At 37.7% G+C, this 14,348-nt stretch overlaps 1 protein-coding gene across 1 annotated transcript in view; it reads left to right on the forward strand.

The window, feature by feature from the left end:
• The first annotated feature begins 2,573 nt into the window (after positions 1-2,573).
• LOC140932162 (uncharacterized) overlaps positions 2,574-14,348 on the forward strand; it is a 62,982-nt gene continuing 51,207 nt past the window's right edge. Inside the window, exons 1-7 of the mRNA XM_073381806.1 lie at positions 2,574-2,602; positions 2,963-3,065; positions 5,911-5,998; positions 9,168-9,309; positions 10,156-10,291; positions 10,440-10,527; positions 11,839-12,173. Coding sequence (XP_073237907.1) covers positions 2,574-2,602; positions 2,963-3,065; positions 5,911-5,998; positions 9,168-9,309; positions 10,156-10,291; positions 10,440-10,527; positions 11,839-12,173 — 921 coding nt within the window. The remainder of the gene's footprint in view (positions 2,603-2,962; positions 3,066-5,910; positions 5,999-9,167; positions 9,310-10,155; positions 10,292-10,439; positions 10,528-11,838; positions 12,174-14,348) is intronic.

Raw genomic sequence — 14,348 nt, forward strand, 5'->3', positions numbered from 1 at the left:
TGAACAATTACATGAGCCTTTCATGAATAATAAATGAAATGCGCTGGTCATCAGCGGCAAAGTCTATGTTGTCTGGAACGCAAAATGCTCCATGACGTGGCGTTACATGACGTCATTGGCGGAGACCAAGCATATATTCATAGAGAGATTTATGGCGCATCATATTTTGCATCTGGCTAAGACCACGCGCGGTTCAAGTGATGCACGCACGCTTCACGCACGACTAGATTATAAACTCGCTTCGCGAGAAGTATGGTTTGTACTCATAGAACATTCATACTGTATTTTTTTCTCTTGATAATGACGTCCGAGAACGTCGAAACATCGTATATTTTTAAACTTTCTTCAACACTGCCTTAAACGTTTTTAAGAAAGGATTTCTTCACATTTTTTATAGCTAGATAACAATAGTAAAATTAATGATGATGATAATAATAATAATCATAATCACAATCATAATAATAATAATGATAGTTGTAGTCATAATAAGGATGATGATGATGATGGCGACAATACGCGCCATTAACACTGGGACAGCCTTGGTATAAATGGTTCGCTTAGCTTATACCTTGCGTAGGAATTATCTCGTCAGCTGTAGTAATTCATTTCTATATCATCTATTTTAGATTGAAGTGAAGCGCTCAAATGAAACAAATTACGTGAATTTTAATTTCTCTGACTGGATAGAGGCAGGCACATGGATAAAATTCACTTGTAAGTAATTGTCATATCAGTGCCTTAATTCTAATGTCAGTGTCGTGTAAATGGGGCTTGAAGCCCCATTTACACGACATTCATTTTGGGGCCGGCACTCCTAAATGCTCGCGAGCTGTAAATCTAGGGCACGGCCTGCGTCATTTACACGACAAAGATAAGGTCGATTTGTTTCAACGTTGATTTCGAGCAGGCACCCCGAACAAGGAAAGGCACTCTTAAAGTATTGAGCCACCAGGTATTTTTACAGCGGTTCCCTAGGCCTTCACATAAAATTCCTTCGAAAAGTCACCTGCACTTATCGATCAGCAAAGGATTAGTATAATTTTTTGCGGGTTGTACAAAACATTAAAGTCGAAGAAGAAAAAAATGGCGGATACACGAGTACGCGGGCCACTTTTTAGGCGGGCCAGGACCACCTCCGGAGGTGGTCCAGAACGCCTGATTTTTTCGGACTGTGTGCCAGAAAAATTGCATTTACACGGCAAAAAATCAGGCGGACTGTGCCAAAAGAAACGGCCCGCGTGGCCATTTTTAGGAGTGCCGGACCCAAAATAAATGTCGTGTGTTTACACGACATTTATTTTGGGGCTTTAGTGTACCTAGTTTGATTTTTTTCTTTCAATTTGAAAAAGCTTCTGCAGTTAATACTACACAAAATTGAACGTTTTTTTGTTGACTTTTGATATAACGTTCCTTTATGACAGTGTACGATACTAAAGTTGCTACCTCTAACAAGACGGGTGCTGGGACGAACGCATATGTCTATATTAAAATACATGGCGACACCGGCGTCACAACAGAAATGCGTTTGGATAATCCAGGAGATGACTTTGTTGAAGGAGCGTGAGTATAATTTTTTATTCTTGTCTACTCCAAAGATACACGAATGTCTCTTTGTCTGCCTGCCTGCCTGCCTGCCTGCCTGCCTTTCCTTACATATTTCATGTTTGGAAACTAGTTGTTCGTAGCTCTGTGAAACTGCAATGAGAGAAATCTTCAATTTATATCTATCCGATTTTTTTAAAAAACTAAAGAAATAGAATTTACAGCCATTTGAGTGAAAAAGGAACCAAACGAAGGTATTTTTTTTAGTTTTGTTCCCCGTAAAGAAAGAAATCACACTAGCGAACAAAAAGGAAGGGAGAGATAGAAAGGCAATTTAAGGGCAACGAGGGATGGGAGAAGGAGAAGAAGAGAAAATAAGGAATGATTGACCATTAGCTTTTATATTGGTTACCTTGAGAGAAAGTTTTTGGCCTTCAAAAAAAAAATTAAAAAGGTGTGACGGAAGAGGTCTAGCGGCCGGTACCGTTTTTAAGAACCCTGCTAGATATTCCACTGACTATTTTCTCTCGTTTCTCGGAGAAGCGTGTATTACATTAGCCTTCATTATAAATACCTTATCTAGCCGAACTTTATAAAATCCGCTCCAGCTGGCAACTCTAGGCCCCACGGCTCAACTTCACTTAAATAAAGTAAATATTGTAAAAAAATGCTCTACATGACAGGGCAGCTTGAGACTTAGCTAGCTGTTAATCAAGCAAGAAACTGAATGAATCGAATGTTTCTGCTCCGTTTTGCTAGACTTAGGGGGCGTACAAGGGGCGTTTAGTAGATAAGAGGCGTTTATTTGGAGGTGAGCGTCCATTAGGGCATATACGGTAATGCTCATAATTAATTTATAAATAATCAAATCTCGTTCGTTGTGGTAACGTCATTAGCATTAGCGACCTTTAGCAATGAGGACGAGGATTTGTATGACCGATTGGGTCCTGGAACGAGAACGTCGTCCACGGCGGCATTTCAGCGGGAAACAAAATCATTAGGCAGACCGGTTACAGCACTTCTCTCTGCAAATGGCGGGAAATCCGGTACTCAACGAGATGTGGGTGAAGACTAGTGCTCGTTTTTAATTAGCTTGCGTGGTAGCGCCTTGGTTTGTTTCCGTGGCCTTCGTGCCTGCTAAAGATCCCTATTGTGGTTGCGCAAGCTAACAACGACTTAAGTTCTCAGAAACATTTCTGTCTAACACTAGTTGAGGTTAAAACCACCAACCCCCTCCACCACCCAAAATATAGTTATAATTGAATGATTCAAAGGGAATTCAAAGTCATAAAAATTTTAAAGAAACTTTTGTCGTGACACACATACACACACAAAAACTTGTTCAAGTCGGAGTGAAATTTATAAATGGTAATTGGTAAGTTTGTTTCACTTGATTATTTTGATTATTTTTGGTTTATAGCATCGACGAGTTCTCGCATGGTGCTAAAGATGTTGGGGCAGTGACTGGATTGGATATCCTCCGCGACAATTCTGGCCATACTCCTGAATGGGCTTTTGACTACGTAAGTAATAATAATAAAAAAACATCAACAAAACAAAAACAAAAGACTATATACACCTGGTCGCTGGATGTTTGAAACTGTTACCGCCAAGCATTTTATTATTGTTGTTAATGTTGCTATTATTATTATTATTATTGTTATTATTATTATTAGTAGTAGTAGTAGCAGTAGCAGTAGCAGTAGCAGTAGCGGTAGCAGTAGCAGTAACAGTAGCAGTAGCAGTAGCAGGAGCAGGAGCAGCTAGGAGCAGGAGCAGGAGCAGTAGCAGTAGCAGTAGCAGTAGCAGTAGCAGTAGCAGAAGCAGAAGCAGAAGGAGAAGGAGAAGGAGAAGTAGAAGTGGTAGTGGTAGTGGTAGTTGTAGTGGTAGTGGTAGTGGTAGTGGTAGTGGTAGTGGTAGGGGTAGGGGTAGGGGTAGGGGCAGGGGTAGGGGTAGGGGTAGTGGTAGTGGTAGTGGTAGTGGTAGTGGTAGTGGTAGTGGTAGTGGTAGTGGTAGTGGTAGTGGTAGTGGTAGTGGTAGTGGTAGTAGTAGTAGTAGTAGTAGTAGTAGTAAAGTAATAAGTAATAAATTGCTTTATTTGCATGACCGCATCATTTTACAGTATTGCAAAAGCATGCATGTGACAATCAAGATAATTAGAACAAACGGCACTAATAATAATCTAGAAAAATTCAGTTACATTATTAACCATGAATCACGTATTTTCATACACAAGGAGACAAACTTCATAACTAACTTATTTACATGATGTTCCTTCGAATTCATTATCAGTTTTATGCTTTCTGGAGATGATTTCTTGTCAAAGTCAGGTATTATTCGATTGATTTGATTAATAAAGGCCTGTCTGTGTACTGAGTATTTGTTACATTGAAAGAGGAAATGAATCTCATCTTCTACCTGATTTGAGTTACATAAGGGGCATAATCTATTTTCTCTTGGCAAATGATCGATTTGTTACCGACCATGTTCAATCATAAGTTTGTGATTACTTATTTTAAATTTAACAAAATTCTGTCGTTCGTCATAATGTCCTAGCTGGTAGAGATAATCAGATGTAGAATATTCATCTTTAAAAATTTTATAAAATTCTAGTTTTTTGAATTTTCAAGGCTGTGCCGCCAAAAAGATAAATATTTCTCTCTCATTTCTGTGGTATATCGTCTAATTTTATCATTATCTAGAGGTTCAGCATCTAAACTGGTTAGATTGTATAGTTCAAACATGTTTATGAAATTGGAAAAATATCCTGAATTATTCATAGAATGTAGATTCTTTGACGTAAGGAAAGACTGTTTGACTATAGAGTCATTATCTTTGTTGTTGAGGTAAACAAAATATTTCATAATTTTCTGATTTATAGGGATAAGCAGCGGCAATCTATCAAGTTCAGCTCTGCAAGCTATGTTAGAGGCCTTATTGTTAACCTCTAAGTATCGTTTACAAAATTTGAGGTGGATTTTTTCTATTGGGGAGCTATCCCATTTTTTAAAATCTTGCTTGGTGTACATTCCCCATACCTCGCTGTTGTAACTCAAGATTGGGAATACCATGGTGTCAAAAATTTGGGATGCAGTATTAGGATTAAGTTTGTTAAGAATTGTCCGCTTCCGAATACTAGACAACGCGTGAAGGGCCTTTTCTTTTAAGTGTTCGAGTGCAAGTGTGAAGTTTCCCGTTGGCGTTAAACGTGTACCTAAATAAGTGTATTCTTGGACAATTTCAATTGACTCACTGCCTATGTTGAATTTGATGTCAATAGATTTTTTTGGGGCGTTTCTGGAATATCATAATTTTTGTTTTCTTCGGATTAATTTTTAGCTTCCATTTGTCATAATACAAGGAAAGCGCATTTAAACAGTTCTGTAATCCAGTTTTCGATCTTGATAGAATAACTAAATCATCTGCGTACAAAAGGGAATTTATTTTTTTCCCATTTGGAAGAACAAATGGGTCAGATAAGGTGTTTTCGAATAAATGTGGTAGATTGTTTAAATAGAGGTTAAATAAAAGAGGGCTTAAAATACAGCCTTGACGTACACCTCTGGAATATGAAAAAGGCTGTGTTTTGTTTTCACCGATTTTGATGGAACATGTCGAGTTGCAATAAAGACTTTTCATGAGGTTGTACAAGTTTCCTCCTATATTCGTTTTTAGCAGCTTATAAAACAATCCTTCGTGCCAAACAGAGTCAAACGCTTTGCGGAAATCTACGAAACAACCGTAGACTTTTTCCTTGTGATAATGCACATATTTATCTATTAGGGTCCTTAGAGTGAAAACATGGTCTGCAGTGCGGTTTTCAGGCAAAAAGCTAATTTGGGAATTATGTAATATCTTATTTTCCTCAAAATACAAGTGAAGTCTTCGATTTAGAATAGAACAAAACAGTTTTCCAAGGCAACTAGAAACACAGATGCCTCTGTAATTTGTTGGATCACTCTTGTCACCAGATTTGTAAATTGGGGTTATGAGGCCTTGACACCAAACATCTGGCATTTTTCCGGATTGTAAAATGATGTTAAAAAGTTTGACATAGACAGGCATTAGTGGTTCGCATATTCGCATATTCCAAATATGGTAAGCGCCAAGAATTAGACTGTTTATTAGAGCTAACCCGAAACAGCGAAATATTTTAGAGAAATGAATAATAATAGTAATTAATGATGATGATGATGATGATGATGATGATGATGATGATGATGATGATGATGATGATGACGATGATGATGATACATCAAGGCGTTCCATAAGGACTTTAGTTAAGTCGGTAGTAGACAAATGGTTTACTTACCTCGCTCAATAGACTCGTCAGTTGCAATGATTTATTTCTATATCATTAATTTTTAGATTGAAGTGAAGGGATCAAATGACAGAGATTACGCGAGGTTTAATTTCTCAGACTGGTTAGAAGCAGAAAGATGGATAAAATTCACCTGTAAGTAATTGTGATACAATACTATTCTTTAAGTGTATCTGATTTAAAATCCTTCCGCAAAGGTAGCTGATTGACTCTCCTCAACTTATGTCCTAATCACCAAAGGTCAAAAATTACTGACAGCCGTTTGGTTGAGAGAGAGAGAGAGAGGGAATTATTGGTAATAGAAGACATGATTACTTTCTAGTTCTACAATTAAGTACTCCGAGTTTGAAAACGCTCGTGCGATTAATCCTTAATTGTACTCGACGTTAAGCTAGTTTTTGTTCCCCTCAAAATCGTTTTTTCAAGTTGCCAGGCACTGGCGTAAATTTCTCGCGCGAAATGAAAGACATAATTTAGGCTAAACGCCTAATAAATCGCACAAATTGTATTTGTCTAATTCTTATTCCTTTTCTATTTCCGCGAGTACACGCACAACAACAACAGTGCAAACAAACAAATAAACAAAAAAGCAAGAAAGAAATGGAAGATATGTTGCAAAGCTGAATAACTATAACAAAATAACAGTTACTTTGGGTCAAGCAATATTTCATTTTAGTATATACACACTCCGTGACCTTGGTGATTTAAGCAATCTGATTGGTTCGCTATCTTGGACTATTCAACAACATTCACCTCCTAGCGAGTGGATAATGTGTGAGCCCAGTGTTTTTCCCATTGTTTTAGAGAAAGATCTATTAAAAGTCGACAAAATGCTAGGGTTGACTTTTTTAAGGCAAGAAAAGACTTGGAAGGATTAAAAACGGCGTTTTTTTTTTCCATTTACTGTAGCGGAGTTTTGTGGTCGATGGATTTTTTCCAACCCCCATTTATTCGCGTATAAGAAGCCGTTTCGTGAGCTCAAGAAAAGAAAATTTGGCCTAAAAATCGAAGTTTATCTATGACAAACAAATTTGAAAGCAAATGTTTGCAAAAATTCCACGTTTCAAGTAAATAGGAAAAAGACGACGTCTTACCTTGAGCAACCTAGCCGCCATTTTTGTCAGCCCTTCATGTGAAGAACGTCACAACAAACCCTTTTGGCTATAAATTTGGCGATTCAACAGAAAAAAAGCAAAGCTCTACTTTTCTTTTCAGCTAAGGAAACAATTCAAACTTTTAACGGTTCCTTTTAAGCCATTACGCTGTTGTTTTCGAAGCGACAGACTAGAGGATTGCCGTGTTTGAAAATTCTGCAAAGATCCATTTTAAAACTTTCGCCTGATTTGATCCGTCAATCAAATCGTACTTTTTATATAATGGTTTCGTTCGTCTCTGATTTTGTTGAGATCACTTCATGTGTATATACTAAAACAATTATTTTTGTCAATATCGGTGAATAGTGGCTTCACGGGACGATCCCTCAGGACCTGCTAAAACGTTTCCAAGTGCTTAAGAAATGCAGGAACAAATTTGACTGTTTAGTGTACGAAATGCTTTTCATAAGAACCTTAAAGCCAATTCTCAACGAGAAATCAGACTCTATTCGTGCGAAAGTATTTTCATAGTCTTCGCACCCTGTAATTTGCATGATCAAAAACATTTTTCCTTGACAATGGAGTCATGACTACTCCGAAACGTCGGATTTTATCGTTCGTTTTTACCGTTTGATCTCTTAAGAAATCTCGTTTAATATTAACAATTATTCTTTGAAATCGAGCTGAATAGTGGCACGTTATTATCCGAGCCGCAAAGCGGCGAGGTAAATATTCCTAAAGCCACTATTCACCGAGATCGAAAAGAACAATTGTTTTAGTATCTACATACGAAGTGATCTCAAAAAAATCAGACAGGAAACCTTTAAAAAGTTCGATTTAATTAACGGATTAAATCACGCAAAGGTTTAAAAATAGATCTTTGCAAAATTTTCAAAAATGGCAATTTTATGGCTTAAATGGAACCGTTAAAAGTTTGAATTGTTTCCTTATCTGAGAAGAAAAGTAGAGCTTTGTTGTTTTCTGTTGACTCATCAAGTTTTTAGCCAAAAGGGTTTGTTATGTCGTTCTTCGCATGAAATGCTGACAAAAATTGAGCGTCTTGTAGCATTCTTTTTCTTATTTACTTGAAATGTAGAATTTCTGCAAACGTTTGCTTTCAAATTTGCTTGTCATAAATAAACTTCGATTTCTGGGCCTAATTTTTCTTGTTAGGAAACGCCGAGTTCACGAAACGGCCTCTTCTATGGGAATAAACAGGAGTTGTAAACAATCCATCGAGCACAAAACTCCGCTACAGTAAATGGAAAAACGCCGTTCTTGCCTTAAAAAAAGTCAGCTCTCGGATTTTGTCGACTTTTAAAAGATATTTTTCTAAAAAAATAGGAAAAAAATCGAGCTCAAACATTATCCACTCGCTAGGAGGTGAATATTGTTCAATAGTCCGAGATAGCGAACCAATCAACAGATTCATCTCGCAGAATGAGTGGAAATCGTTAATTATTCATGACCGCCGAGGGGCAAATTCGAATGCACGAGCGCTTTGAATAAGCTCCAAATATGAGAAGAATGGGCTTTTTTTGGTCCACCAGCGTTGATAAAACTCCTTGTCGCGACTTCGTTAGCTCCAAGATGACAGAACCACGGACGGAATATTAAAAAGAAATGATTTATCCACGGTTTAAGCACAAAATATATAAATTTTACGTAGCAGACGTACTATCCCGCTGCACTTGAAAATTGGTAAAAAGAGGCCATTTTTTGTATGGAAGCTGACTTTGGGCGCGACTTTCTGGAAAGCGGAAAAAAAAATCCTCCAAACCACGGACAGAATATGTAAGATTGCTCTTTCCTTAAACAGAATATGTTTTAACTTTTAAAATTTATGGAACCACCATCCCTGCGAGTTTGAAAAAGTCTGGTAGAAACGCAGTGTACCTAAGACCAGCAAGCTATTATTTTAAGCACAGGTATGAATAACAATGGCTGTCATATATAACAATACGCCATTGAAAACCACTTACTTGTGAAGTAAGTCATTAGCTGGTGCCGCGAACTTTAAAATATATTAAAGAATCACTGTCTGTTTTGTTTTTTGTTTGTTTGTTTGTTTGTTTGTTTGTTTTTTTGCTAATGCACGAACCTGGCGAGGAAGTACTAGTAAATAGCAACCGGTGATGTTCGGTAGCACTTAGATAGTTTACACCATGGTCATTCTAATTAAATGGCAATGCAACATTTATTCACGCCAGTGTACTATATCAAAGTTGTAACTTCCAATAAGGCGGATGCGGTGACCAATGCACTGATGTATATCAGAATATATGGTGAAACAGGAGTCACTGGAAATATACTTTTGGATAATAAAACTCGAGATGACTTTGAAAGAGGAAGGTAAGTGTAGTATCATTATTACATCAATCATCATCACCATCGTCACCATCATCATCATCATCATCATCATCATTATATAGTATTTCGTTTCATTTGGCTACACAGATGAACGAAACAATCTATCTTAGTTTGCATGCGACATATTGGGAAAATCTGAGCAAAATAAAAAAATGAAATAAAATAAAATAAAAAGCGACCAAAAATTTCACTGATGCCTTTCTTGCCTGGAGGCCTTCATAACATTAGTCAAACCCCAAACCCTGAACCAGAGTATAATTCAGGCATTGGATCACCTCTTCATCTTTTTTGTTTAGATAGGGGTAACAAAATCAAAACTGAGAAGCCATGTTTTCATGGTAGTCAGTATTCAATAGTCGGCACTAAAGGCACACTCTATAATCCAGAAAGTTTCTTTTATCCTCCATAAGGTGCCATCTTCTCTACACTGGGGTAACCAGGTTCCCTCGTTGATGTCCCACGGGAGAAAAATATGTTTTAGATACAGATCTAGAGATCAAATCTTGTGTAAAGTCTGGCAGAATCTATGAACCAGTTTCACACGTTGTATAGTGCAATTCACCAGATAAATCTCTGCAGTGAATAAACATTAGGGAAACCAATTGCCCATGTACTGGATAAAGATTCATTATCCAGTGGACAGTGTTATCTACATTTTAAACAACTTTGGCCAGCATAGTTACCTATACTAGCTGTATTGGTTACTTAGTCATAGATGCTGCCCCACAAGATCTCATATGAAGTGGAGATAAAGAGTAGCGATTGAATGATTAAATGATTGATTGATTGATTGGTTGATTAATCTATAATTTAATTGACTGCCTTTAGTGCTGTTTTTAGGGCTGACCTTTTTACGAGAGGTGAAAAGGATGTTGGAAATGTCATTGGATTGGAAGTCAAAATTGATAAAATTTTGAGGGAGTCTGACGACAACATCAGTGATCCTAGCTGGGCTTTTGACTACGTGAGTTATAGCCAAAGAGCTTTGCTTTCAAACAAAAATCTAAATTTTATTTTATTTGTAAACTTTGTTGAAAAGAGTTACTGTCGATGATCACCTGTGTCCCATATACTAGAAAGTTGGAATAGTTTAATTATTTGTTGTTTTCTAGGTTGGCATTAAGACTCCAAATGACCCAAATTACGCTGTGTTTTATTTTGGTGGCTTGTTGAAGGAAGATCAATCGGTCAATTTATCCGGTGAGTGATTAGTGATGAGTGTCGTTGGATTTATTCAGTATGTATTATTTGATGCCATGGTAATAATAGGCAGATGTAACAACAAAAGCGGAACGTCATTTGACGACGGAAGAGCGCGCAGAAAGGACAAAACTCGACTTCCGGTGCCCAATTTTCCGCTCAGCCATTGGTCAAGCCAGTTGTTTGATTTGCGCGCGCCTTCGTCAACTGACGTTCCCGTTCTGTTATTAAATCAGCCTAATAATAGGCACCTTAAGGTGACTCAACACAGTTTTTTTTTTTGGGGGGGGGGGTACCATCCTACTTTGAAGCTCTCTGGAATCCCCACCTTTTCTTTTATCGTAAGTCTAATAATAGAATGGATAACATATAGATCAATCTACAATATAACATAACCTTTTTTGGCGATCGGAATAAATGTCGCGTGGTTATGATGCCACGCCCCTTTGAGCTCTGAGTCGAAAAACTGCTGTTGCCGGCATTTTTTCGTGAAAATCTCTCGGCTACACATAGTGCGCATTAGTGCCTTGCGCTGAAGAGAGTTTCACCAAAATCGCAAAGACCCAATTCGAGAAATTCAGCGGTTTCCAAATTAAGGTCATAATTTATGCTAAAATGATAAGCAAACTTTTCACGATTATACCTAATAAACTATGTGATTATCGCATTATTTTGTTGGGGATCTTTATAACAGATGGGTCCTTGCAAGTCAGCAAAAAGCTTTAGGGCCTTGTAAATGCTCGCGATTTCGAGCAAAGCAAACATATAGAAATTATAGTTTTAGCTATGTGTTGACGTTTGTCAGCTTTTAAGAGTCCTTCTCACGAAAAAAGCATTTTCTTAAAAATTCGTAGTTTTTTTTCCTTCAAATTTTTTAGGGCCACAATTGATTAACTAACTACCCGAATTCTGAATTTCATGGTCATTGGAAAACTGTGATATTATCTTCTATAGGCCCAAACTTGAGTAAAAATTGAAGACTTTTAGCGTTTTGGCTGAGTTTGTGCTTTGGGAGTTGTCCATTGTTTCTAGTCTGTCATTATACAGCATTCTTGTTCAGCACGCGTGCAATGACCACGCTTGGCTGACTTCCGATGCTTCGAGAGATTTTCCTCGAGAGCTTTAACCGGCCGGTCTTTGTTGCTTTTAACTCCAGTCATGCAAGGGTCCCAAGTATCAACGCATTTTCTTTTTCCAGTTAAATAGTAAAAAATGATTGGATTCCCAGACGAACTTGCCAAGGAGCACATTTTAGTATGGGTTCGTACGTCTTTGTTTGGTTGAAATCTGGTATTTCCTTTATTGAAACAGTTTGCAATAGGTCCCTTGGTATGGAAAGCGAAGTAATCACTGACGCCCAGCTTTCTGCTTCTTCCGAATGGGGTGGCAATGTTTCACATTCTCCGCGACAAGGCAGGTTGAATTTCCAGATGTCTCACAATGTGGCGGGTGGTTGGTGCCCTCATCCTAACGATTCCAACCCTTGGCTTCAGGTTGATTTTGGCAATTGCACCATAGTGACAGGCATAGCCACACAGGGGAGAAATGAATGGGGATATTGGTGGGTTACTAAATACCAGTTAAATTACAGTGACAACGGAGTTGCTTTCAAATTCTATATGGAGCCTCCGAGCACTTCGGCAAAGGTAAGCTTTTATGACTTTTATTTTTATCATTAGGGACCTTAAGATACCCTGGACGCGGCGGTAAAATTGCCGGAGAAAGCCTGGAGCGAGGACGCCGCCACATTGACAGGAAAAACAAATTAAGATTAAGCAGGTTGCATTGAGCGCTCGCCTGACGACAGAGGATAAAGTAATGCTTTCGTGTTTTAATTCCATGACATCTTTTAGAAAAACTCGTGAAATTAATCTTGTTTGATTGATCTCTTATTGATCTTTTATTGAAGAAAAATATGTGCTGCCGGCTATGACTCCAGTTTCTCTAAAATCCCCCGAATTTCTTCGAGGGAAATCGGAGTTCGGGTTATCAGCTATCTGTTCCCAGACTTTTCCCCTTTCCGTTGTTCTTTCTTTTAAAACAATATGGTTCTTTTATGAGAACTTCCCATAATAAGGCGATTTTGATTTTCAGACCACTCCAGCGCTAAACTGAAAGTGAACAAAATAAAACCATTTATTATGAAAGTTAATAAATGAACCATGGCTTCTTGTTCAAGATCTCAATTTTCTTCGACATGTTCAAGTTTATTACAATTTGTTTTCTAACAATTTTTATTCTTCTCGTCTCTTAAATTTTTCAAATACTACCCTACAGCGAGAACGTTACCCCCAAATGAGCAGTTATAGTGTTACATTTGTGTCGAAAGACTCTGCGCTTTCATTCTCAGTTGCCGCCGAAACACTGAACCCAAAAGGCTTGATAGCAAAAAATAAGAGTCAATCTCGGGAGAACACCACACTAAAAACACTTAAATGTGTCTCTTGAAGTAAAACGGATCGAAAATCCTGTACGAAGAGCAATTTCTGCACTCAAAACAAGAAAACTAACTCACCGTTTAACGAGGCGGCCAAACATCTAGTTTTCACCGCCGCGACTTCAGGTCGACGCTGTGGCATTATGCTAATTAGTTCCAAGAATTGAATATTTCACTTCCTCGGCCGCGTCCAGAGTATCTTAAGGTCCCTATTGTTATCATTGTCATCATGTGAAGAGTTTGTGCCTAAGAGTCAATCGGACTAATGTTGACATTGACTGAAGTTTCCATAATAGACTATAATATATGCAGCTGGTCAATAACTAGAGTTTAAGACAATCAACTGACGTTTTACAAAAAAATCACAGTGATTCTAAAGATGACCACCACACAGCGATTGCCGAACCGCTAGTTGCTACACTAATATTCGCAAGTCATTAGTTAGCGGTTGTAGTCATACGCATACGCAGTTAGAGCTGCTCAGCTCTTGAGGGGATTGCCTTATTGAAACTCGTGTTTTTTGATGTTGTGTGTTTCATCTAGTTAAATATCCAACATGTTTGTGTTTGAAACTATTGACCGGTTCTACAATATTTAACATCAATCACTATCAACGACATTCCTATTCACGACTATGGTCACCCAGACAATCATGCTCCACTTGCATTTGTTATTTCTATTGTTACTATAATTCATTATTTTTCGTGTGTGCTGACATTTGTCCTTTCAAAGTGGCCACACCATAGAACGTCATCCAAATTCCGAGCATTGATATTGTTTTACCACAAATACTTTTTTCTTTTCATAACGGCATTTCATTTTGGCTTGTCCTCACCTGATATATAAAGACTGCTAATGGACATTCGATCGTGTAACTGAACATTTTTTTGTTGCTGATTAAAATAAACATGCATGCGAGGCGAATTCTCTCGAACCATCCCATGAGTCTCATTATCCTTTACACAGTTTAGAGTAAAAATGTTTACTGTCAACTTTTCACTTATAGGTGTTATGTTCGAAATTGTAATTTTTATTTTACATAGTGTCAACGCTATCGATTAATTGTTGTAGTTCATTTATCAGGAACATTGATGGAAGCGAACAGCTGCTGAAAATAGCATTCATCAAATATGCATATTTTATTAGGTATTCATGTATAAAAGCGCCGTAAATTCTACAAAACCGTGACTATTTGTAATGTAAGGTCTCAATCGTTCTCGCCACCCATTCGATTAGGCAATTTTTATGATAAAACGTGATCTATTCGTTGCACCGATTAAAATCAAATTGCTTTAGTGTTGACCAGTGTTAGTTTTAGTGTTTTAACCCTAATACAACGAGAAGAGCAAATGGGATGGATAATTAATGGAATTAAGGTGGTTAT

This window comes from Porites lutea, chromosome 3 (assembly GCF_958299795.1).
Source record: "Porites lutea chromosome 3, jaPorLute2.1, whole genome shotgun sequence".
Classification (NCBI taxonomy): Eukaryota; Metazoa; Cnidaria; class Anthozoa; order Scleractinia; family Poritidae; genus Porites; species Porites lutea.